At 38.7% G+C, this 24,587-nt stretch overlaps 1 protein-coding gene across 4 annotated transcripts in view; it reads left to right on the forward strand.

The window, feature by feature from the left end:
• The window catches only part of FCHSD2 (FCH and double SH3 domains 2), a 223,353-nt gene that overhangs the window by 195,815 nt on the left and 2,951 nt on the right, over positions 1-24,587 (forward strand). For 3 of the 4 annotated variants that reach the window (XM_073334750.1, XM_073334766.1, XM_073334777.1), the window contains 7 exons: positions 11,754-11,915; positions 17,865-17,999; positions 18,692-18,775; positions 18,905-19,082; positions 19,392-19,612; positions 22,428-22,551; positions 22,700-22,782. In XM_073334750.1, coding sequence (XP_073190851.1) covers positions 11,754-11,915; positions 17,865-17,999; positions 18,692-18,775; positions 18,905-19,082; positions 19,392-19,612; positions 22,428-22,551; positions 22,700-22,782 — 987 coding nt within the window. The remainder of the gene's footprint in view (positions 1-11,753; positions 11,916-17,864; positions 18,000-18,691; positions 18,776-18,904; positions 19,083-19,391; positions 19,613-22,427; positions 22,552-22,699; positions 22,783-24,587) is intronic. The other variant, XM_073334756.1, reaches the window with a different exon arrangement.

Here is a 24,587-nt window from a genome sequence, read left to right on the forward strand (position 1 = left end):
TACCAGATTAGATTTGATTAAGGCTCATTATGGTGCTGTTTTCTTCATTTGATTAGTTCAAGAGTTTAGTAGAGCCAAACACCACTTAAATCCATCTTTAATTGTAAATTGGGGACTACTATTCCCCTCCCCTTATTTTAGTTCATGGATATTTATAAGGTCTGACTGGAACAATTCTGTTTTACTAGGTGTGCATCTGCTATTGAAACCCACACACCTCCTGGGTGTGGTGCTCTATTCCATCTAGTGGCACCAAGACCGTTAGAGATTAATGAGTTTGCTCTACAGCTGGGGTTCTCAAACTGGAGGTTGGGACCCCTCAGGAGGTTGCAAGGTTATTACATGGGGAGTCACAAGCTGTCAGCCTCCACCCCAAAACCCCGCTTTGCTTCCAGCATTTATAATGGTGTTAAATATATTAAAAAGTGTTTTTAATTTATTAGGGGGGCCTCACTCAGAGGCTTGCTATGTGAAAGGGGTCACCCGTACAAAAGTTTGAGAACCACTGCTCTACAACCTTAACTAATAATCGCCATGTGGCTTTTAGCTCATGCGGCTTTTAGCTTATGCTGTACAGGCTCATGCTTAGCTCCAGAGGCCACAGGTTCGACCCCGCCCGCCAACAACTGGGGTCTGTCGGCATTACACTATCTCAGGATAAAATTTATTAATTATGTGCCACTTGTGATTTTACTGTATCTCAATTCATATATCTACATTTCAGTGATCAGACTGTTATTGTTTGCATGTTTTTGCTGCTGTATCTTTCCACCTTACTGCTGATTTAAGTGGTGGTGTTCTCAGCTCATAATAATTGTGAGAAAATCTAATTCCCGTTGCTTCTGCCAAAAGAATTAAGTGGAATAAGGAAATCAACAGAAAATTCAATTTGTGAAATATCACTTGCTTCTGTCGATGGTTTTGCTAAGTAACCTCACGCTTAGGAGAATAGTGTGAAGTAAACATATTGCCCAAAGTTACTTTGACATCTACAGTTCATGAGTTTTGAGTTGGCTTAGTGGGAAACAGTTTAAGTACAACTAGACAAATAAGAATTTTATTTTAAGGATGATATGGTCAAAAGTTACATCATGGTATTATAAAGAGGTATAAATAAATCTGCAGTACTTGATCAGCTCTCATCTTGGTCACAATATTGCAAAAAATCATTTACTGTGTTTGAGAATCAATGACACCTTGCAGTGATAAACTTCAGTGATGATTTTTTTTCCAAGTAGGTGCTAAAAACAAGATGCTTATAGACTATATAGACAGTGATTCCAAACCTTGGTAAATATTTGACACTATATCTTGTTGATACCCAAATTTAGAGACAGGTTTGCCAACTAGGGGAGGAGACCTTGAGGAATTTATGTGGCTCAGTGAGAATACAGTTAGGTTGTTCATCAATGGACATTCCGCAGCTGAAAGTTGATTTATTTCTGAAGATGAATTTTTTATTACAGGCGTGGCAGGATGTTTTCAAGTTGGTAGAAGATAGATGAGACTTAAAAGATTAAAGATGCATGGAGAGAAAACTGTTAAATTGTTTGTCTGCTTTCTTACTATGTGCTTGAGTGCTAGCTACTCTTAAATCCACCTTAAAAACAAAATGTTCATTTATTCATGATTAAAATACTTTGTGAATTGATGTGCCAGGATGGATCTCGGTACTGCAAAACTTAAACATCACTGTTCTAGGATCTCAAGACTACAGGGAATATCTCAGAATTTCCTGTGTTCTTGTAAGTGCATCTGGGATTAGTCTAGTCTAAGATAACTATTAAAATAGCTTTTTGTGTAATTCTCCTTTCCTGTAATGCACATGAGAATTTTTGACTTTTGGAGGATCCTTTAGTGTAGTTCTTTCCTTCATCTTTAGAATATGGATCATGGTTTTCATTGCACCCTTGCTTCTCAGATACATAGTTTTAATTTGGCAGTGTTCACTTTCAGTTTGTGGTGTTAAAAATACAGATTGTTTGAAGACCTTTTGTGCCTTTAGCATATGGATCTTCTCCAAACCCTCTTGAGCTGCTGGCTAACTTACTGTGAATTCCTGTTGAAGGAACGGTTTCAGAGTAACAGCCGTGTTAGTCTGTGTTCGCAAAAAGAAAAGGAGTACTTGTGGCACCTTAGAGACTAACCAATTTATTTGAGCATAAGGTTTCGTGAGCTACAGCTCACTTCATCGATGCATCCGATGCTTATGCTCAAATAAATTAGTTAGTCTCTAAGGTGCCACAAGTACTCCTTTTCTTTTTGTTGAAGGAATGGTATTTCCAGTTTTGTGTTCTCTACAAAGCCATCATTTTTTTGAAATGCTAAGTTGATTCACATTTCTTCATCTGATTTTGTTTTTTAATCTTAAAGTAGTATCCTTTAACTGTCTCCATTTTCTGTACAAATGCCTCAGATTGGCTATAGATGTGGAAATAATTCTGAGAACCCTCTGTGTTAAAAGTAAATATAATGTCAATAATTCAGAAGTTTTTGTGACCTGTTTGCCACATTCAATTTCTTTCTAAATTGATAATTTTAGAAAAACAGCCTTTTCTTGCTTGACACCACAATTAAAATGTTACAGAAGACATGGAAGACGATAGGTTAAATCAACTGGTTATGATACCGTTTGCAATAGGACTGTTCACTTTATAAATAGTCACAAATAAAACTTAAAAAGAGCATTCTTCATTTGGAAAGATCCAGTTTTTCATTGTGGTTCCAATGTTGCTTCAAGATGTTAATCAGAGTTCTTATTTACATTGGAAACTGAAGCGAGTTCACCCATGTAGTCATTCATTTTTCAGTTGTTCAATTTTTAAAGCTTTCCTTTTGAAAAGCTCTGTTGCTTTTCATATTGTGGAAATCATTCTGTTGAGGAATGTCCAGAGAAACATCAGTTTAACTAATGGTTGTGCTGCATAGACTTAAAAGTAACTAAGGCTGGCAGTGCACCAGAAGGGTTTTGGAACCTCTAACAAACTCTGTATATTTTTATAAATGACTGTCTAAAACAAGTGGTTGCACCAATAAAGGAAAATAGTTTATATAAAATTTAGCATTTTGTAATTATATTAAGATATTGTTTGGATATTCCAATAAAATGCTAATGAACAGGAAGATTAAAGTTTTTCAAAAGATAACTTCAGAAAACACAGTACTTCAGGGACAGTATGGAAAATTCATAATATGGCTTGTACACCAGGCCTTCATGATCCCTGCAAAGCACACAATTGCAGGCCCTTCACTTCCCCCAAATTTAAGTGAGTAAGAAATGAAAAGGAGAAATCTGTGGCAGAGTTGGCGGGGGCAGGAGAGAAGTTTACTTTAATGGAGAGCCTTACAAGAAGAGACTTGTCTTTTCTTATTTGTTTGTATAGGGCTAGCACTGTGTGGCCTTGACCTACAATATTACGGCCTGCTACTACAGTATTATGGAGTTGCTGGCTGTGACTTCATACTTATGGTTGAGTTCAATTTTGCTCTTAAAACAGGGATTCTACCTCTTTGTTTTGTATGAAAAATACAAAGTATGTTCCACAAACTTGATTCATGACATCAGTAGAGGACAGAGTTAAAGTTGTTTGGGTGTCTTAACTGTGCATTCCTTACCTTAACGTCTTTAAGTTTCTTTTAAGTGTAACCTGAACTCTGAATGTCCTGGGTATATATGCTGGGTTTTGAGATAATTACATTACACCCCATAATGCTTTTTACTCTTACGTTACTGATATAGACTCTCAATCTTAACTTCATCTTAATGGGTTTTTTATGTCTGGGAGTAAATAATAAATATATTTGCTTAAAAATAAAAAATATTTATAGTGTGACTAGATTCTCAGGATTAAAAAAGCAGGACCCTTCTCCTGTGGGAGCAGAGTTAAAAGAGGTACAGTTTTAGTAAGTGTTTGGGAAGTCTGCATATTAGAGTTTGCAGCTGGGAAAGGAAAAGAGAAGGCTTTCCATTTGTCCTCCTTTTAAGAGAGCCCCTGGTTCTGACTCACAGGATGTCTTTTTTTTGTTTTGTTTACACAATAACTTTTGTTTATGAATAATGGGCATCCGGCAATAAAATATGGCAGTTCAGTTCAATTAAACAGTGTGTGTTACAATTTTATAACAACGTTCCTTCAAGGTGCAATGACTTGGAATTGCAGACACGCCACAGGAGGCTGCTAGTTATCTCCCTCTAGCCCACTAGGGACTCAGGTATTTTCAAAAGGGAAAAATAGGGCCCATAAGAGGGGCAAAATGTCATCTGGGAGGATAGTACGATTCAGAGAAGAAATTTTTTTTCCATCTTGTTCTTTCCTCCTTTTGTCATAGCAAAAAATGAAGTGCAAAAAGCAAAATCTTTATTTTTCTCTTGCTTTTGTGATTTTACAGGGCTGAAACTTATTCACAGTTAATCAAACACTATAGTTGTAACAGATTTTTAGCACATACAGTAGGTCACCTTTTCTGGAATTCTGTAGTTGCTTTTTTTTTTTAATTCTTTCAAAAGAAACTATTTAAAGAGACTTGTCACTAAGGTGTTTTGGGGATGCAAATGAACACTTGGTTTCCTTCAGGCCCTTTTCTTGCATTATTTATTACCTACACATTGTTACATTACTGTTCAGAAATATATTATTTTGGCTGGTTATTCACAGGAAGCTGTGAAACTTATTGTTGCTGCTTTTCATTTCTTTAGTTTTGAAGCAGGAATTTATCCTCATTTTTTGCAAATTATAGATCCAGATACTCATCTTTAATTCACACAGGAGTAGTAAATACACAACAGGATTTCTTCTTCCATGCAATACAAACATGGGAAGCACATGAAATATAAATAAAACAATATTTTATCTTCAGTCTTATTTTTCTTAATTTTAACTTTATTTCTTTATTATATTTTCATAACTCCTCATCAGGAAGACATAGGTTGTACAAATAGGCATTGTGCAGACCACTATTTGTTAGCCAGCTTGAACAGTTTACGACTTTTGAAACTGGCATAAAAACATTCTAATTCTGAGCTATTAAACAGTCCTTGTAAAAAAAAAAAAAAAAAAAAGTCCTTGTATGTTCTGTACTGAGGCTTAATTAAAACTTTGAAATATGGGTAATGTCCAGGTTTCAGATGCTCATGTTTAGCATGCTGGGGTATTAAAGCTGAGGTGCCTCCCAAAGGTTGTTCAGGGTCATAGGAAATATGGATAACTACTTGGTAAACAAAAGATACTCCCAATACATGAGCAGCATGAGTGTCTGTCATAGAGGGTGCCATTTGGGGCCACTCACCCAGAGCGGAAGTATACCACATCCATCTCCTGGGGAGAGGATTCATAAGGGAAATGTTAAAGTACAGAATCAATGGTTACTCCATGACTAGAACTGTCTGGTTTCCTGCAGGTAGCGGAAGTTTGAGAACTACTATATCACTATTTTAACAGTTGATCTTGATCTCCCCCTTAGGTAACAGCGGTTTAGTAGATGTGGTACTGTGTGCATATCAAGAAGTAAAACACTTCTCTTTACCTTTTCATATATTTCTTCTTACTCAGTTTTCAAATCAAATGCACTTACTGAAAAAGCTGTTCCTGTATGAGAAGGGGGAAATAAGGCCATGTCTACACTGTGGCAACTATACCGTGTTAGCTATGGCAACGTAGTTATCTTGCCATAATCCCGTAGATGAGACACAGCCTCCAGCGACAGAGGAGTGTTCTCCATCAGTACTGGGTATATCTACACTAGAAACGCAACAGAGGTTCTTCCATCGCTGTAGTAAAGCCACCTCCCTCAGAGGCAGTAGCTCGGTCAATGGAAAAATTCTTCCATTGACCTAGCGGTGTCTACACGGGGGCTTATGTCTGCATAACTGCATCACACGTGGGGACACACATCTCAAGGAACCAGGTGAGTGACTTCTTCTGTTGACCTAGCTACATTTACGCTGGGGATTAGATTGGCATAGCTATGGTGCTTAGGGGTGTGGATTTTTCATCCTCCACCCTCCCCAGCACTGTAGCTATCTCAACCTAAATTTTACTTGTAGAACAGGCCTAAGCTAAACTGATAAGTCACCTTTATACTGGTATGAACACGTCCACACTAGGTCTTGGGCCAATATAACTGTATAGGTTAAAAAAAAAAAATCACACTTGTAACCAACATAGTCATACCAGTACAAGTTTCAAGTGTAAAGCAGGCCTAATCCTGCAAGTATTCTTTAGGTTTGTCTACGCTAGGGAAAGCAACAGATGTTTGTGTCCTGGAACAAAAGTTTGTGGAGTGTTCAGACATTCATAAATCTGTTGGGTAGCTTGAGTTAATTGATTTCCAATTAACTTGCATTAAAAACTCTAGTGTAGACTTAGCCTTTGTGGTATAGCCCTTAGGGCCAGTTTAGCCTTATTTTACAGGCTTTTTCTTCATCCTGTAAAACATTGGCTTAAGCACATTAGCATAAGCAAAGTTTAGGTCTGTGACCTTTAGCATAGATAAAGTGGCCTAATGTTCACCCTAGATTTTGGGGGACTGGGAGTAGTTTGCTTAAGAGAAAAGTTGGCATAAAATGAGACTAGGCAACTGTAGGGACACTGAACCTGTACTAAACTTTGGTATTTTCGGCTAGGATTGTTGGCAGATGTCTAATCACAAATTTGCTTCTGCAATATGGTAATGAGTAAATAGGGATTAATATGCTATCCTATTAGGTAAAGGCACCCCAATATTATGAGGGTGAGGAATTTGGATGTGGATGGTGGAGACTGGGTGTTTGTATGAATATTCGTGGTGATTTCCAGGCCCTACATAAGTAAGAACCCACATGAAGAAGGAGCTAGTTCTCCGCCTTTCAATATTTTAATGCTATAATTTATCACCTATCTTCAAACATTGGGGATCTGGACCATCGGACCCATTTGGCATGCCAGAGATGGGCTGGTCCTTTGTCCCTTCACCTTTTACCACCAGATCTCCAATAAAGGGGTGTGAGTATGTAAGTCTATGAGCATATGCTATGCAAGGAATAGCCTTTAAGATTTCTCTAATACTCTATTATTTGAATTTTTGCTTATGTGGTTTGGAGCTTTCTTGTCTCTATTAATTATATTAATAAAGGAGGTTAAGGTTGTGTTTTGCTCTGCATGTGAGTGCCCTTGCCATATACCCCGGGGTTCCCTACAAGATATTGAACTTGTCGATTTTGATTCTGGGCAAGAACCTTAGTACACTCCTCTCATTAGCTGACTACCAATTGGCATTTATTATAGGATCAGGCTACTTTGGGGACAGTCATGGGACTCAAAGTGTGACTTGTGTTAGCTAATAGGTTTGTAAATACTGGCCTAGACCAGCGTTTCTCAAATGCGGCCACCATGGCCGTATATGGCCACCAGGGCCTTTTTTTGCAGCCACAGTCTCCTGGGCTGTGATGGGGGCGGGCAGAGGGAGAGGGTGGAGGAGGTGCAAAGCAGTGGCCTCTCTCCCAGGGCTGCTAGCAGCAGTTGGGCCCTGCCCCCCTCTGGAGACAGAAACACTGGGGGTGCAGGCAGCTGGTGAATTCCCCACTTTCGCCGCGGGTAGGGGAGGCAGGCTTTGGCCATGGGGCTTCGGGCTCCGTCCACACAGTGGCAGATTCTGATTCAGGCTTTGGCCCCAGACTTACCATCCCTACCACCCCCACCCGCCCCCCATTGTCCCTAGCCCTGCTGCTTCCATGCCCAGCACCACATCCAGGGCTTAATTTGTCCCAGGGCTTGCTGGGGCTGAGTAAGTCTACTGTGAAAAGTGATACAAGTCTTAGGGAAAAAAAGCTAGCAAGTCTTAGGGAAAAAAAGCACAATGGAAAAAGCAAAAGAAACAACGAAAAAGACAAAAACATGCGAAGCACCTTATTTGTATTTCTATTCTGTTTATGTCCAGTAAAGAATTGTAAATTATTTTTATTACCGAGTCTGAAAAAACCCTACATAAATAAATTACAATGATTTGGACATGTATATGTGCATATTTCTTTGTTTTTCCTAAAGTTAATGAAATATTTTAGGAAAAATTGTCAGCACGGCCACCAGCCAGAGTTGGTGGCCACACTCTGAGGCCACCAGAAAATTTGTTGTGAGAACCCCTGGCCTAGACAGTCATAAGGACATAAGCATTTGTGGTTTACCATAGTCTGAGGCGTAGTATAAACCATAAATGTTTGTGGGGTACCTAGATTAATGTTTATAACTGTGTAGTTACCTCAAGTTAATTGAGAATAAGTTAAATTAAAACTGCAACAAAAATTATGGTCTAAACATATCTTGTGTCATTTTTCAGGGCATGGGAAAAGGCTTCATGCTGTAATACCCTATTAAAATGTGGTAGCATTTGGTACAACAATGTTGCAATGCATTATGGTATGGTAAAATTGCTCCAAAATTGTATGCATGTGAGAATCCATCTTAACTCAGCAACATAATGACTTGAAGAAGGGGTTTGTCACATCTCACAAACTAAGAAAAATGGCAACACTGTGGGGTGTCATTAGAAATGTGTTTGGCTTGAGTAGCACCAGGTAGTGAATGGGCAGCTCCAAATAGAAGAATGGATGAATTCCAAAGAATCCCTTCTGATGGACTAGAACTCACCTTCCCCCAGTGTCTGTAGGGACCTGGGGTCAGGTGTGGTTAGAAAGTGTTGTAGTGTGTTCGTCTTAGACCTTGTTTACATGAGAAAGGTATACTGGTTTCTACATCAGTTTAGTTAAGCTTGTGCAGCCCTCTTGTACAAACACTCTGATTTCAGTTAATCTCTTATCTCAATTTAGCCTAATTTGGTAAGGAATCAATTTAAGATGCATGGATGTAAACATCTTTGACTGAAATTAGAGCGTCCCCACAAGGGGATTTATTGTTTTAGTTAAATCAATAGTTCTTCTGTCTGCACCCAAGACTTTAGAATACTCAGATTTGCAGCGTTGGGTGCAATCGTAAAGAAACGCACAGGTATGACATGTTCCTTAAAATTGCAAGATTCACCAGATCTGTCTGGCAGTCCTGGGAATTCCAGATTTACTCTCATTTTACTGTTGTTTATGCTATAGAACTTGTTAAATATTAACAAGAGTACAAACAAGCGCTTCAGTGAGTGATTGGTCGGCATTTTAAGAGATGCTTAATGCTGTGGTAAATTGGAAGGACCCCATTTTACAACATAAAATAATAGATGCGGCTCCATCTTCAATTCGAGTGTGTCAGGGGAGCTCCTTTTCCCTTCCTCTTCTATTCAAATCAGTATTCTTTGAAGTTTAATAACATGGTGCATGTGGTGCATGTTAACATCTTTAATTTACTGTTTTCTCAGTAGTAAAGTTTGCATATGAGAACTATATCCACAGTATACATTAATCATTCAACTGATGGCTATCTGATAACCATCTTTAACTTTTTAAGCATGCTTAACTGAGAAATAGAAACTCTTCGTGGTTCAGTGGCTTTGGTCTTTTCCCATGGAAAATGTGTTCTGAACTCCTCCTGCCCCAGCCTCCAGTATCTGCATCTAACAGCATCTTGGCAGATTCTGGAGAATTCTGGAGAACACAACTTCAGAATTTCTTCCAGGTCCCCTGTTATATTTGTGTGCTGTTAAAAAATTACCTTTACTTTAAAGAGCGTTAAATGATAAGTAGTAGAGTATATACTTTTGCTCCAGTAGCTCCTTAAAACCCCATATCCCATGATGACTGCACTCATGTTTAAAGTAAGAATTTTTTTTAAATAGTCCTGTAATTTGAAACAGAATTATAGTTACCACTGTTGCTTCTTTTTGATCAGGGTAAGAATGTACACCCAGGCAACATAAAGTTCCATTCAGTCAGATTTCTAGATGTTATAGCTACAGTTTCTCTTAGTAATGCTGCAGGTTTTCTGATTTATCCTCTTTATTAAAAGTAGGATCATTGAGGATCCAGACCAACATCACACTAAATCAAGATACATTATTCCAAATCCCCATAACATTGTTAATACTTACTAGGCCTATTATTTTACATCCAAGAATTATTACTATCTTGTAGAGTAAGCTAGTGTTCTAACACAGAGTAATACAGATGCTTGGTACACTCAGCTGTGCTTCCACCACAGAAGGAAGGAAGAAGAAGGAACAATAGGTCAGCCTAGTTGGTTTGTACCGTATAGAAGTAGCATTGCATAATGAGTCATTTAGGAGTTTTCCTGTCAGTGGTGACACAACAATATTTTAGCTGGGTACACTGAATTACTTTAGAGAATCAGCAGTTAAACAGGGTGACTGTTTGTTTATGAAAGTGTACAATTCCCATTTCAAATTAGGCTAAACAGTGAACACTGAGCTGGAGAAAATGGATCGTTATCCAGAGAATTTTTAGTAAACTGAAGATTGAAACAAATCATTAGACCACTTTGGTTCGTCAACTCTTGTTCTCTGCTTCCCTTCCCATTATTACTGGTGATTTACCAACATATTGTATTTGAAATAGAAACTTTCTCCTTTCTGACTGGTTACCTCCTGATTCATTCAGTGTTATCAAAATGTATTGTCTGGAACCACAGTGGAAGACCCAGGCAAGAGAGAAAAGAGAGCGCTTTTTTCAGGCGCAACATGCTAAGAATTAACAATGCTGTGAAAGGAAATACAGGAAAAACTACAAGATAGTTAAATGGGTTTCCACTCCCACCTCTGTCACTGAACCACTCTGTAACCTTTTGTAAATCACATAATCTTTGTTTCACAGCTTCCCCAACTGTGAAATGCAAACAGGGTAGTCTGGTAGCTACAATACTGGCCTGGAAGTCAGGTGACCTGTGTGACTGTTGGCAAGTCGCTTCATCTCTGTGCCTCAGTTTCCCTTCCTACCTTTTTACAATGGGGCCCTGATCTCAGGTGGAACCGCTAGACCTCTGTAAACAAGTAGTAATAATTCTAAAGCACTTGGAGCCACAGCATTAAATGCTAAGTAGTAGTATATGCTTTTGCTGTAATAACTCCTTAACCCCATATCCCATGATAACTGCACTCATTCAGAGAGCTATCTATTTCTCCTGGTGTACTGGTGAAACCACAGACTCTTCCAGTTTTAGATATGAGTGAACTGTAGGGGGAGGGCCATAGGGGGGTTGTTTTTTGTCTTTTTAATTTGTTACTATGAAAGGGGTGCGGTCAACTTGAAATTGTCAGTTAAAAAAAGGGAGTAGTTTCAGGTACTGCCATTGTTTGAGTTCGTCCATCAATTTTTACAATCACATTTTCCTATTTTTATAAACATTTTCTCTCCCCTGTTCCAGTGCAAAAAGTCTGCACAGAGGGAACTGTATTTAGTATTGTCTAGTATTCATTTAGTATTGCTAAATGCATAAAGTAAACTTACAGAAAAAGTAGAGAAATATTTTTTCTCCTATTTTTCAGTTCCAGTAATTCTACATCTTGCATGTAAAAATTTGGTTTGAAAATTTGATTTTTTTTTAGATGACAAACTTCCCATAAAATATACGAAGAGCAAGTTTGTATAAGTGAATCGACGTGATGTTGAAAATCCCATTTTGTGGAATCTGGATAAGCTGGTATTTTGCATCTCTGCGGGCAAAAAAATTAATAACTGGACTTGTTTCTAAAGTGGAACTGATTTCTAAGCTTCCTGTGTAGTCTAATTGGTAGACTAGAAAAGGGTGTATTTTAATTATGAGAAGAAATTAAATCTAGACGTGAAACAATTTGGATAATGTTTTCCGTGTTTGTCTTTTCAGATAATTAAACTCAAAGCAGAGGCTCGTCTTGATCTGCTAAAGCAGATAGGGGTGTCTGTTGATACATGGTTGAAGAGTGCAATGAATCAAGTGATGGAAGAACTGGAAAATGAACGCTGGGCAAGCCTTCCTGCGGTGAACAATAATGGCTCTTCACACCTGGTACTGTCTCCATTTTGTAACCTTGATCTCTTGTTTCCCTTTGAACCTTAGCTAATGTGCATCCTGGACACTGGTACATAGATCACAATTAATGCGGGATAAAACAGGAAGAGAGAAATTTGAGGAAGTGTAGCTGTTTGACAGCTAACGCTAGAAAACTTCAATGTAACTTCTATGTACCTTGATTTCCCTATTGGATGTTTTATACCCATCTCACATGGGTGTTCAAGTTTAATCAATGGTGTATGATACTCTTTGGGATAATTGGATGAAAGGGAGCATTGATAAAATTTAGAAAACACCTAAATGATTTAAGAGCCAAAATCCTATTTTCAAACATGACTGAGGCACTTAATCTCTTAAATTCCACCGACTTTCACTAAGACTTGAACTCCTAAGTGCCTTTAAGTCCCTTTTGAAAGCAGGAGTTGGGCTCCAAAGTCATTAGATGCTTGTGAACATTTTACCATATGTCAATAGTTTAGCTACAAAGCAATTAAATCAGGCCAATCCAAAAATACAAGAATAGGTTTGTATAGGCTATAATTAAGGCTACATTTATGTCACGAAAAGAAAAGGAGGACTTGTGGCACCTTAGAGACTAACCAATTTATTAGAGCATAAGCTTTCGTGAGCTACAGCTCACTTCTTCAGTTGCATCTGAAGAAGTGAGCTGTAGCTCACGAAAGCTTATGCTCTAATAAATTGGTTAGTCTCTAAGGTGCCACAAGTCCTCCTTTTCTTTTTGCGAATACAGACTAACACGGCTGTTACTCTGAAACCTGTCATTTATGTCACGGCGGTCATGGAAGTCACAGAATCCATGACTTCCAGAGACCTCCTTTCAGAGTAACAGCCGTGTTAGTCCGTATTCGCAAAAAGAAAAGGAGTACTTGTGGCACCTTAGAGACTAACCAATTTATTTGAGCATAAGCTTTCGTGAGCTACAGCTCACTTCATTGGATGCATACCGTGGAAACTGCAGAAGACATTATATGCACAGAGACCATGAAACAATACCTCCTCCCACTCCACTCTCCTGCTGGTAATAGTCCTTTTGGTAGGATGTCCATCTGCTTGACATTCTCTGCTTCAGCCCCAGGGGCTGCAGGATTCTGGAGCTGACAGCCAGTGGGGCCCTGGCAGGGTTCCAGCTACAGGTGACAGAATCTTGAGGGGGCCCTCCTGACAGCCTCGCCCAAGGGTAAGGGGGACACCTCAGGCGAACAGCTGGGGGTGTCCCATTTTCTCTTTGGGAAATACGGTCACCCTGCAGCTCCTAGCCGCCGTGGGCAGAGGGGGAATCCCACAGCTCCCAGCCACCATGGTGTTGGGGGAAACCATGAAGCTGTAGCAGCAAAACTCACAGACAGGTCATGGCTTCCGTGAATTTTTGTTTATTGCCCGTGTCCTGTCCATGACTTTTACTAAAAATAATCATGACAAAATCTTAGCCTTAGCTATAATATACATCAAACTTTCCATTTTTTTATTGTCCACAGTTGTTTACAGAGTAGGCAAAGTAGGCCATAAAACACTTACTTGGATGTTCAACTTTGGAAGAGATTAATTTTTTGATCTAATTCAAGAAGCAGGAAAAGTTAATAATTGTCTTTTCCCTCTCACCCTGCCCAAAGAATAATGTGCTTCAAAATAAACACTGATAAAAATTGCCTAAACCAAGAAATCCTATTTAAAAAAACAGAAAGAACTCAAAAAGAGCTTTTAATCTTATTTTTCTTACATGGCATGCAATGCTGAGATGTCACCATTGGCAGTAAAACTAGCCAGTCTGTTGCTCTTCATTGGAAGCAGGCAAAAACAAAATTCCTGTAAGTTTAGTTAGTTTGCCTCAAACAGAATGTCAGATTTTATATATCCCCTTAGCATATGGCAAAGCACATAAAGTTCAAAGGCTTTTACAAGCTTGGTCTCAATGGGGGAGGGGGCGCGCGTTAATTGCAGTGGGCAAATGCCTTTGCTATTTATGGTTAAATTCACACTTTATGTTAATGTTTTTGACAACTACTTGGAGTATAAACAAAATCTTTTTGTGGTGGGAGGGTGGATTTGTAGTGTATGGCCTCATGCCTTTGAGGACAGGCTTTCCTTCCCTGGCAGCCCACAAGAAACAGGGCCTGCTCCGCCAGGATGCAGCATTTACACACACCCATCTCCTTACCACCTTTTCCTGGCTCTGTTGTATCTTTACCGTTTTCTTGTCAATGGTCAAGTATTCTGGTAGCAAACCCTCACAGATGAGTCTCTTGTTGGAAATTCAGAACGTTGTGTCTGTATCCACCTAGTTTCTGCACAAGAAGCAGAAATCCAGTGGAAGCCTTCTGAATTCACTCTCTGTGCATTGTGCTTTGTCTTCCAGAAAATATTGGACTTATACTCCAAACTTTATTCACAGTTATTTATACTACAGGCTATTTACAATCCTTGTTCTCACAACTCTGTCTCTGGGGCAGAGATTCCCAGGGATGGTGTTACAATTAGAGACTCGAGTCTCACAAAATTCAGTGCCAGGTTTTAGACTTGCCAAGGCACAGGAGCGTTCTCATCCGGGTTTTGGTTTAGGCCCTTTCAAGCTATAATAGATGAGAATAGCTACATTGCTATGTTTAACTGTATTTTTTCCCTTTCTTCTCCTTCTACCCCGCCTCCTTCAGCTTCCTGTTACAGAAACTGGATTCTTCCCAGTACCCTTCCTCTATCCAATCAGACACACAAACAGTTGGCTCCACATCTAAAGCTAGTGCCAGCCCCTTGCAAGCTGGCACATGCTACAGCGTGGGAGGATAAAATGTAATTTCCATTTTCCCCCTTTACACATACACGCACCCTTGTGTAGAAAGGATTGTATTGACCTTGGCAGGCCGGATGAGGACAGCCCATAGATGGTATTTCTTAAAGCTGTTACAGACATTACTTTGTTTACAATTATAAAAGTTTACTGCTCTGCTTTTCATACGAGATGCACTTTCACTTCACTCCCTAGAAGCAGGCAGTTTTTAATGTTAAGGATTCAACCTTCTACCTGTGCTTTGTCATGCATAGCTGAGCAAAATTTGTGTTCTTTGTGTCTGGTCTTGTGATGAGATAATTTGTTCGCCCGAACTCTCAATGAATTGTCTCTTAATAAGTTATAAATAAGAAAATAGCATAGCTGAAACAGCTTGATATCTCAATATTTATTTAACCTGCTAAAAAGATACAATAGTGTAAAAAGCCTAAGGAATCAATGTCACCTCACATAGCCAGCTGTCTGTATTGTGTAATGTAGAAATGCACAGTTTGGGGGCAGAATACTAAATACTAAATAGAATACTAAATTTATTCTACTTAGGTGCCAGCTAAATCTTTTGTCATAATTTAGTGATTTAATGCCACCTGGAAAATGGGTTTGATACTGCTGTTCTGTATTAGTGTAATTGGGGTGATACAGTCTATTTACCCTATGAAAGAGGAAGAGAATGATGCCCAGTTTTGGTAGTCACTCATGACTCTCAACTCCACTGAGATGGATAATAATCAAAACTAGTGTGCAGTTTAAAAAAAAACAAAACCAGAAAATAAAAACCAACAAACAAACAAGCATGAGTGTACTTTTCAGGTGTCCGGTTAGCTGTAAACATGGAACTGTGATTGCTTGGATGATTGTAATGGGATAGTATCTTTCACCTTTTAGGTTCAAATTCAGCCCATGTTATCATCTGATAGTTTTTCAGCAGCCTGTGTGAAATGAGTCATGGTCTCAAGCCAGAGGTGCCCACATCACAGTTGCCACTGATGGACACCTTTGCAGTTTCAGCAGAGTTGTCAAAGGAGTGAGTGGATATGAAATCTCAACTCCTCTCACTCCTAGAAGTTGTTCATCCAAGTCAGAATAGAGGTGCATTGATGTGAAAGCTTTTTCTGCTGCTGATGGAGCTCTGTCTGTTCTGAGGATAAATAAAAGACTTCTAGATAGTAATTAAGTCACCAGCACTAAATCTGCCCAAATATATGTGTGTATATAGTTGAGACAAGATAATTAAATTATCTAACATACTGTCATGTAAATGATGCCCTGTTACTTTTTTTATCTGATTTTATTCTTGTGTTGGGTTCAGTTTGTGTGCCTTTGGTGTTCCTGCTGCTGACATATTTACTGTGTTTACATTGTCATTCATTAGCAGATTTTTTAAAGAACAAAAAGCTATATAAATCAAATCATTAGGGATTCTGTATCTTGAATGTTGTTCCTCCTATTTGTGTTCTAGATCTCTACTTTGCAAATAGATTCTATTCAAGGGATTTTTGAATAGTCACACTGTCAATATTAAAATGTATTTTTCTTCTTTATATTCGAAAACCAGGACCAGATGTTTTATGAACAAGTATTTCTAAACATGATATGCTACTTTCCATGATGTTTCATATGGCTCTCCGTTGCAGGTTCAGCAGTGGCTGCTTTGAGGGAGACCAGGCTTAACAAGTGACATTTGTAGGAAATGTGAAGAGCTTGAATTTACCTTAATCTACAAAATGTCAAATTAAAAAAGCCAATGTGTTAACTAGATAGAATATTAAATACTTTTTGTTACAGCAGTCTCTGTTAACATTCAGTCAGAATGGATGCAAACTGGACTTCAGTGGAAAGGACCAGTCTAAATTCATATGAATTATGAAGCTATAATCCGGTCAAAATAATTAATACAGTGGATTTAGTTCGTGCACTACCTTGCTTCAAATATGGCTGAGGTAAAATGAGTTGGTTGCTCTCAGGCAAAGCCATAAAACATCAGTCTGTATCACAAAATCACCACATCCTATGTCATTGTGCTCAGGCCATGACCAAGATTAGAATAGCAAGGATGTTGCAGGTGTGGCCTGAAGTGTTTTGGCAGAACTGATTTGGGAAGTCTGCACAGTAGCTGTCTGCCCTACACCTGGCTCTTTGCTGTGTGGCCTGCCTTCTTGCTTTCATGAGGGAGCACAAAATTCACTAAATTAAACAAATTAAAAAGAATAAATAAAAAGTTAAGAATTGTAAAATCTAGCAGTGTTGCCTTTGGTTTTGAAAGATGGTGTTTTTTTTCATGAGGTAGAATGTTTATCCAGTGTTTAGTCCAGGCACAAAACCAAAGTACAGTGCGTGTCATCACTGCTCAAACTATGTTTACAGAAACTTTTATTTTTTCCAGCCTATCCCCTTCTGCCTTTATTTAGCTTTTTATAAATACTTTTTATTTTAATTCTTCTTCCCCATCGACCTTTTTTCATATAAACTGTACTGAAAAACTGAAGAGATTACTTTGTCAGCAATACACTTGAAGGAAAGCTGGTGTTTTTGTCTGGTTTTGTTTAAGTTTTAGCACTTCATTCTTAGTGCAGCTTCATTTTGTACCTTAAGGTCATAGGCTCATCATTCTTTTAACAATGTGGTTCTTCAGTACATTATTCTTTCTCCATTAAACTGTATATGGTAATCTGAAGAATGGCTACTGTACTTTGGACTTGTCACTACCTCAACACCTCCACATATCAGTACTCTTTTCTAAACGCTTGAGCCCTACATTCCACCAGTGTTCTTACAGTGAAGGTTTAGTGTATGTTTAAAACACAGGTGACTGCTCTTCAATTAAGAGATGCTGTTGAGTCCGACATAAATGTTATTTGATAACTTGCATTCTTTGCTTCCGGATATTTGCTCAAACAGATTACTACTTTCCTGAAATTATTTGGAGAACAAGTATATTGATTTCTAGTGGTGGCATTTCTCCTTTGGTGTTTTTCCAAGATAGAAACTTAAATTGTAGCACTACTCAGTCACCAGCAGATTTGGAATCTAGAATTTCAAGTAGTTGGAGTTACTATAGAACCTAAACCATTCATTTTACTATTGTTTTTTCATCTTCTTTTTATAATCCAATACTGTTACAAATTAATTTCTCTTAATAGCTTAATGCTGATGCAGAAAGGGAGGAAGGGGAAGAATTTGAAGACAGCATGGATGTTTTTGATGATAGTAGTTCCAGTCCTTCTGGAACTCTACGAAATTATCCACTGACCTGCAAAGTTGTTTATTCATATAAGGTTTGTATTTTTTTAAAATCTCAGTATCTTGTCAGTAGGTGAGTTATCACAGAAACATATAATAAACTTTATAATAATGATGTCTGTGGGAGTTTGCCCGAGGAAGGACCTCAAGAGTTAGCCCAGTAATAATACACATTAAATGAGTAAAGTCATAGCAATACTATAAATGTATTACTGTAAAAGTTAATAAACTTTTAGCAAGCTTAATAAAGTTGTTAACCACATCTAGGCTCCAGTTCAGCAAGGTACTTAGATTCATCTAACTTTAAGTGTGTAGGTAGTCCCATTAACTTCATTGGGCCTACTCACATGCTTGATGTTAGACACATGTATGCAGTCTTTCACATAGTGTCTTTTGTACCAATGAATCACTAAACGTTTTAGTAATAAATTTTACAGAATTAAATAGGCATGAGCACAGTAGGTGTAGTGGTCTTGGACAGACTTGCTCTCCTTGACTGAAAAACTCACTTATAAATATCAGTAAGAGAATAGAAAAACCCTTATTAACATGTTTTCAAAGGCTTTAAAAAAAAAGAAAAATCTAGGACGTACTTTATATTTTTTTTAAAAATTAGTGTAAAAAAATACTGAGGATGACAGTTTCCCTTTAAATTTCTGGTTTCTGTGACGGGCACATACCTGGCAAGTAACATTCTTCATTTGTATATGACTTTTGTACATTCCAGGCTTCTCAGCCAGATGAACTGACCATTGAGGAACATGAGGTATTGGAAGTGATTGAAGATGGAGACATGGAAGACTGGGTAAAGGTATAATTTTCCTTGCTCATTTTCCTTCCATTATAGCATTTTGAAAGGGGACTGGAAGATCTGTTTTTGTTTCTCATTATGGTCTTTTACAGCAGCATGCAAAAACTTAATACATTTTTTTACTTACAGGCACGAAATAAAGCAGGCCAAGTGGGTTATGTGCCAGAGAAGTATCTGCAGTTCCCAACATCCAACAGTCTGTTGAGTATGCTGCAATCACTTGCGGCGTTGGATAGTCGGTCACACACCTCAAATAATTCAGCTGAAGCTGAGCTAGTCTCAGGAAGCCTAAATGGAGACTCCAGCGGTAAATACTAATAAATAAAACATGCCTGTCAGTTTTATTCTTGATAATGTTCTTTTGCTCTATATGAATGGTATGCCCGTGGATTGGGGCAGGTATCTCCTTACCCAAGGGCAACCATTCGCATAGTACCCGTGTCCATGTCTAGAATCTACCAGATGTGTCTAGCTATGTCTCTGAAGGTTCTGATTAGTTTTACTTTAGTGTGACTAATGTTGACAAAGTCTTTTTCAGTTTAGCAAAGATGTATACTGTGCATTTTTAAAAAATGTAGCTCATTCTGATTACAATCCCTTTCATCTCCCAATCTAGTCTGTTTTGTAAAAGCACTTTATGATTATGAGAGCCAGACAGATGACGAGCTGTCCTTCCCAGAAGGAGCAATCATCCGTATCTTGAACAAGGAGAACCAGGATGATGATGGCTTCTGGGAGGGGGAATTCAATGGTCGTGTTGGGGTTTTCCCCTCTGTGTTAGTGGAAGAACTTACAGCCTCAGAAAATGGAGAGACGCAGTGGACTGGAGATATTCAGGTATGTGAAAAATGAAGCATGGCCTTGGTTTGCTAGTGTTCTGCATTACCACACAGGGGACCCAAGCATTTCTGTATAGTATCCTCTTCTCTCCATTAGTGAAGAGCTTTGACAAGCTCCAGTGTCTTTCTTGTTGGAGGATGGTGGCTACTATAAGGACGTGGGATTAAAAGCAAGGGAAAGGGCAGAGGGCTGCAGGGACCCTCCTCCCCATTCCCTTAAAAAAAAAAATTAACTGCTTTCCTTTATTGTGTGACCCAATATAATATTCATCAAATGATGTATTGTGGCAACCATAAGAGATCTGTGCACAGAATAAAGGGATGGTTGAGGAGAAGGGAAATGAACCAAGGAGGAAATTCTCAATCTCCTTCCTGTAATTAATTTGTGGAGTAGATCGAGAGATCAAACAGACCCTGGCAAAAACAATCTTATCAGCTCAGACAATCATATTTTAATGCTTTCATAACTAAAGCGGTACAATACTTTCACAAAGTTTTAGAGGGCAAAACATTCAGCTGTAGGATTTTAACAAGTACATCCTCAGCTTAGTGCAATATTATGATCTAAAAATAGACACTAATTGATGTTGTATTTAACCAATTTATATCATAATAAAGAATTCACTCTTATTTACAGAAACAGTGTTGCTAGAAATCAGAATTCAGTGCCTTCACCAGAGGGTAATTTATCTAGTGCTTTTTATTGGTTCTCTTTGAGAAGTGACCATATAAATTGACAGGAGAAATAAGTTGTGACAAGCTGCTGGGGATACACTGAGCTGTGAGACACATGCTATCTCTCTCAGCCTCAGCAGGTGGGAGCTTTGCTGCAGCTATGCAGTGAGACAACAACTCCTGACACACCAGCTTGTCTGCCTTGCAGCAAACTCCTCAGGGCTCTCCCAGCCCAAACCTTGCCTAGCAGGTAACAGCCAGTGAACTCCAGCCCCTGAGTTCCTCAGAGATGTCTCTCTGCAATGCACAGCCCATACGAGTGTACATTCACAGAACATTTTAAAAGAGCTGCCAACTTAATGAGACAGAAACAGCAGTTTATCTTGACCAGAGTTAACAATCACTTCAGTTCAATCAAAACACACTGGGTTTGTTTAGATAAAAAGTAAAACAAAAAGTTGTTTTAAGTGAGTTCAAGTACAAGGGATAAAGGGCAAAAGGGTTATAAACAAACAAAAGTAAAAATACGCTTTTTAATGGCTAGGATCTATCTTAACAAGCTTTACAGTCTTTGTTCAAAGTAGTTTCCTCACCAATCTTCTTTTTCCAGCAATGGCTGACTAGCTCTCACTCAGGAGCACCACAGGGTCCAAGGCTGTGGTTTTCCTTGTCTGCTCAGATGAAGGATAATTTAGGGGTTCTCTGCCCCCTCTTTATAGTCCAGTAAACCTTTGAAAAATATTTCTCTAAAAGTTCATTGACCCTGCTTCAAGAGGCAGGAAGGCTTCCTGGGAGTGCAGTCTCCCTCTCCTGCTGAGATTAGGTGATCACTTTTTCCCCACTTGCTCTTGTGATGGTTTTGTTTGCCTGGCATACAAATGTGCTTTTCTTTGTCTTTGGTCACACCTTGCTCAATGTACATGGGAGACACATTCAAGTGGACAGAACCATAGTCCTTTGTCTGGAAAAAAAATTTTATCAACTCCCCTTGGCATTCCTGGTTTAAACACAGTTTAGTCATAGTTGCAACATATCTGTATAATCCTTTTTTGGTTGTCCATACATCTATAATGCAAGAATATTGATGATCAGTGACACATTACATGACATCTTTTAGATACAGATTATAAGGATAAGTGAGTAGGGGTATACTGAGTTGGTCAATCCAGCCTAAATTCACTGGTAGGTACCTGGGAGCCCCTTGCCTTCTGGCACAGGGATGCTCTTAGAGTCAGCTACGACGTATTTCTCCAGATGGAGCCATGCAAGAGCTTGGCAGAATCAGACATAAACATGTCAAAATGCAGGCTGTGTTGCAATTTGGTAGGAGTTGCAGGTTTTATACAAGCAATTTTTTTCCTAGCTTGTGATAGTCATTAAAAAGACAACGGTAATACGTTCTAGACAAATGGGTAATGAAATCCTGCTTTCCTCCATACCAGCCCCTGTGCTTGGAACAGTCTCCCAATATTAAAAAGCTCCCCCCTCCTCCTCCTCCTCCTCCTCCTCACCTGTTGCGAGAAGCATATCAGCAATAATGGGCACATGCCAGTGTGTTTGTTCACTGCAATGTGCCCACTGTTCTTTCAAATTATAAGCAGTGTGTGATAGGGTTTAGCATAGCTACCTGTTGTAAAGCATCGGATGCCATTACAATGCTATAGAAAACTAACTTCTACTTCTTACTGATGCCTTATTGCAGTAAAGTGCGTGAGTTTCATTATTCCTACTTTTTGTTCCTCTCTGCATTTAAATGACTTACATGCTGTCAAGCAATAATAAAATTCATGATCATGAACATTATTTTGTGGAGGTGTATTTGGCAAGATGTGCTCAGTAGGATGATATGTTTTTAAAACAACCTTCAAACAAAACCTGTCTAGATTAAAACTGCTGGGGAAATGAGGAAAAATCTGCTCGGAATGGCCACCTGTGATTTTTTTTTTTTATCACTGTATTATATCCTCTCTCTTCTCCCCAAATACAGCTGATAAGCACTTTTATCTGACAGATACAACTTTTCACTAGATGAAAGCAATTGGGATACCAGTGTATCAGTTAGTGAGTATATACCTGTGTATTCATTGAACTTGCTGAAGAATGAATCTCTGCAGCATCTCTTTTTCTCTGTAACACAGATATCCCCAAAGCCTCACAATTCCCTTCCACTCTTGCCGCTGTATGACCAGCCACCGATTAGTCCCTACCATAGTCCTGATAAGAGAGGCTCACAGTACTTCCCTAGGTCACCATCAACTAACGGTAAGAGATTTTTTGCTAGTACAAGAAACGTTATATCCAAATGTTTGTTTTAATTAACATTTCAGATTGCAGTGGTAACATTTTCTTTTCACAATATTCAGCTCATTCAGTAACACACACAATGTGTTTTTATTGTTCACTCTTTCAGAAAATAGTTTCAGCTCAGATTCTCCTGGATTCTCACAGCCTCCACGACCTGCTCCTGAAGCCTCATATGGCAAACTGCGACCTGTAAGCTTCAAGTGTTGCTGGGTTTAGCGGTGTGGTAATATTATATAAAGCAGGCCAGATCCTCAGACGATACAAATCAGCATAGCGCCATTGAAGCCAGTGGAACTATGTTGATACCCCAGCTGAGAATCTGGGCCACCATATTCTTCACATCCTATTATAAATCCTGTCTGTCAGATTAATAAATATGCAAACATATTATCCCCAGAAAAAAAATATCCAAAGGAAGGCTTGTGCACATGTTGTGGAGTGGAACACAGACGTGTCAAAAAGCTACATGATGTGTATGACAGCCAGTTAGATAAGTAAATAGCACAATAAAACAAAGCTGCACCTAGTTACACAATGGGTCATTATGTGTTTAACGATGACCTTGGATCTTATTAATAATTCACTTTCTGCCTTATCTGAGTGTTGATATCTGCCTTCCTAAACTCAGTAGCTGTGCACCTAGATAATTAGACTTTGAATCATAGAAACCAAAATCAGAGGTTTTCAGATCTACAATAATAATAATAAAAAAAAATAGATGCTAGTGTTAATCTTATACTGCTACTTCAAGCACTGGAGGGCTGTTTCCATTTTTCCTTAGCCAGTACTCTCTCTCCACGAGTAATAACCTAGAGTCTGTGCATAAGAGTGTAATATATAAATAATAGCATTAAAAGACTGAAAAGGATAGATGCAGGAGCAGCTCGGTCCTGTACTTTGTACACGTTTTTCAGAGATTTTGTGTTGCAAACCACAAAAAGTGTTTGGCAGAAAAATCTCTTTGCCAGCAGTCTGTCTCAGCATGTGGCCCTGTTGGCACCTTTACATCAGGGTTAAGCTTATTTGTAACCCCCCCATGGGTCCTCTGATGAGGAGCTCCTCATACTAAGATCTAATATGTTTTGAGACGTCTGTGCTACCTACAAAGAGATTTTGCCAAACGAGGAAGGAGGGAATTTATTAACTAAAAAATTCAAAATCCATATGTTGGGATTACTTTGAAATCAAGAGATTTGGGGGTTTTAAAGTTATAAATCAAGCCACAGTTAAGTTTAGACAGTCATATTTTCATAGCATTTTTGATGACCAGTGAGGTTACAGACAATAATGTCTTTAGGATTTCCACCCTTCTGTACAATTTAACTTTTTAGCATATGGAATTGTGGCTTCTTGACTATGGTTTTATGCCAGCATTTTCTAAATTGGGTACCTAAATCCATATTGTCAAAGGTAACAAGCACCCACAATTCCAAGTGAGTGGGTTATATGCATAAACCAAATGTGTTGCACAGTTTAGTGGTTTGCCATTATCCACTAGAGACACGGGATCAGAATAGCACTGTCTCATTAAGAACTTCAGTATTTAAGAAACAGATCTTCTCTGACCAGCTTCTTCACATCAACTCACTCCCACTGATAAAATTACTGGGTCTTTCCTATTCCATGTTGTAGATTTTCCGCATCACACTAGTGGGCTGTACTTTTGATGCACGGCATCTTTGCTGCTGGCAGTCTGCCTGAGACAGCATTGTAGTGTAATGCCTCAGTAAACAAATGTTTTGAAGCAGCATTAAAATTTAAATACCCTTCTTTTAATCAAAATTTGAAGCGAGGTATATTACTGACAGCCAGTCGTAATCTTCCACTTCTCTCCAGCGTTGTGAAGCCATTTTGTGTTCTCTGCAGTTCTTGTTTCACATGGTGGTAATGATATTGAAGCCATTTTGAGAGCATGTGATAAAATGCATTAACGTTTACCATAATGCTCTCAGAAGAGCTGTAGTAAGTTTATTAATGTGGTAGAGAATCAAAAG

The sequence above is a fragment of the Lepidochelys kempii genome, chromosome 1 (assembly GCF_965140265.1).
Source record: "Lepidochelys kempii isolate rLepKem1 chromosome 1, rLepKem1.hap2, whole genome shotgun sequence".
NCBI classification, from domain to species: Eukaryota; Metazoa; Chordata; order Testudines; family Cheloniidae; genus Lepidochelys; species Lepidochelys kempii.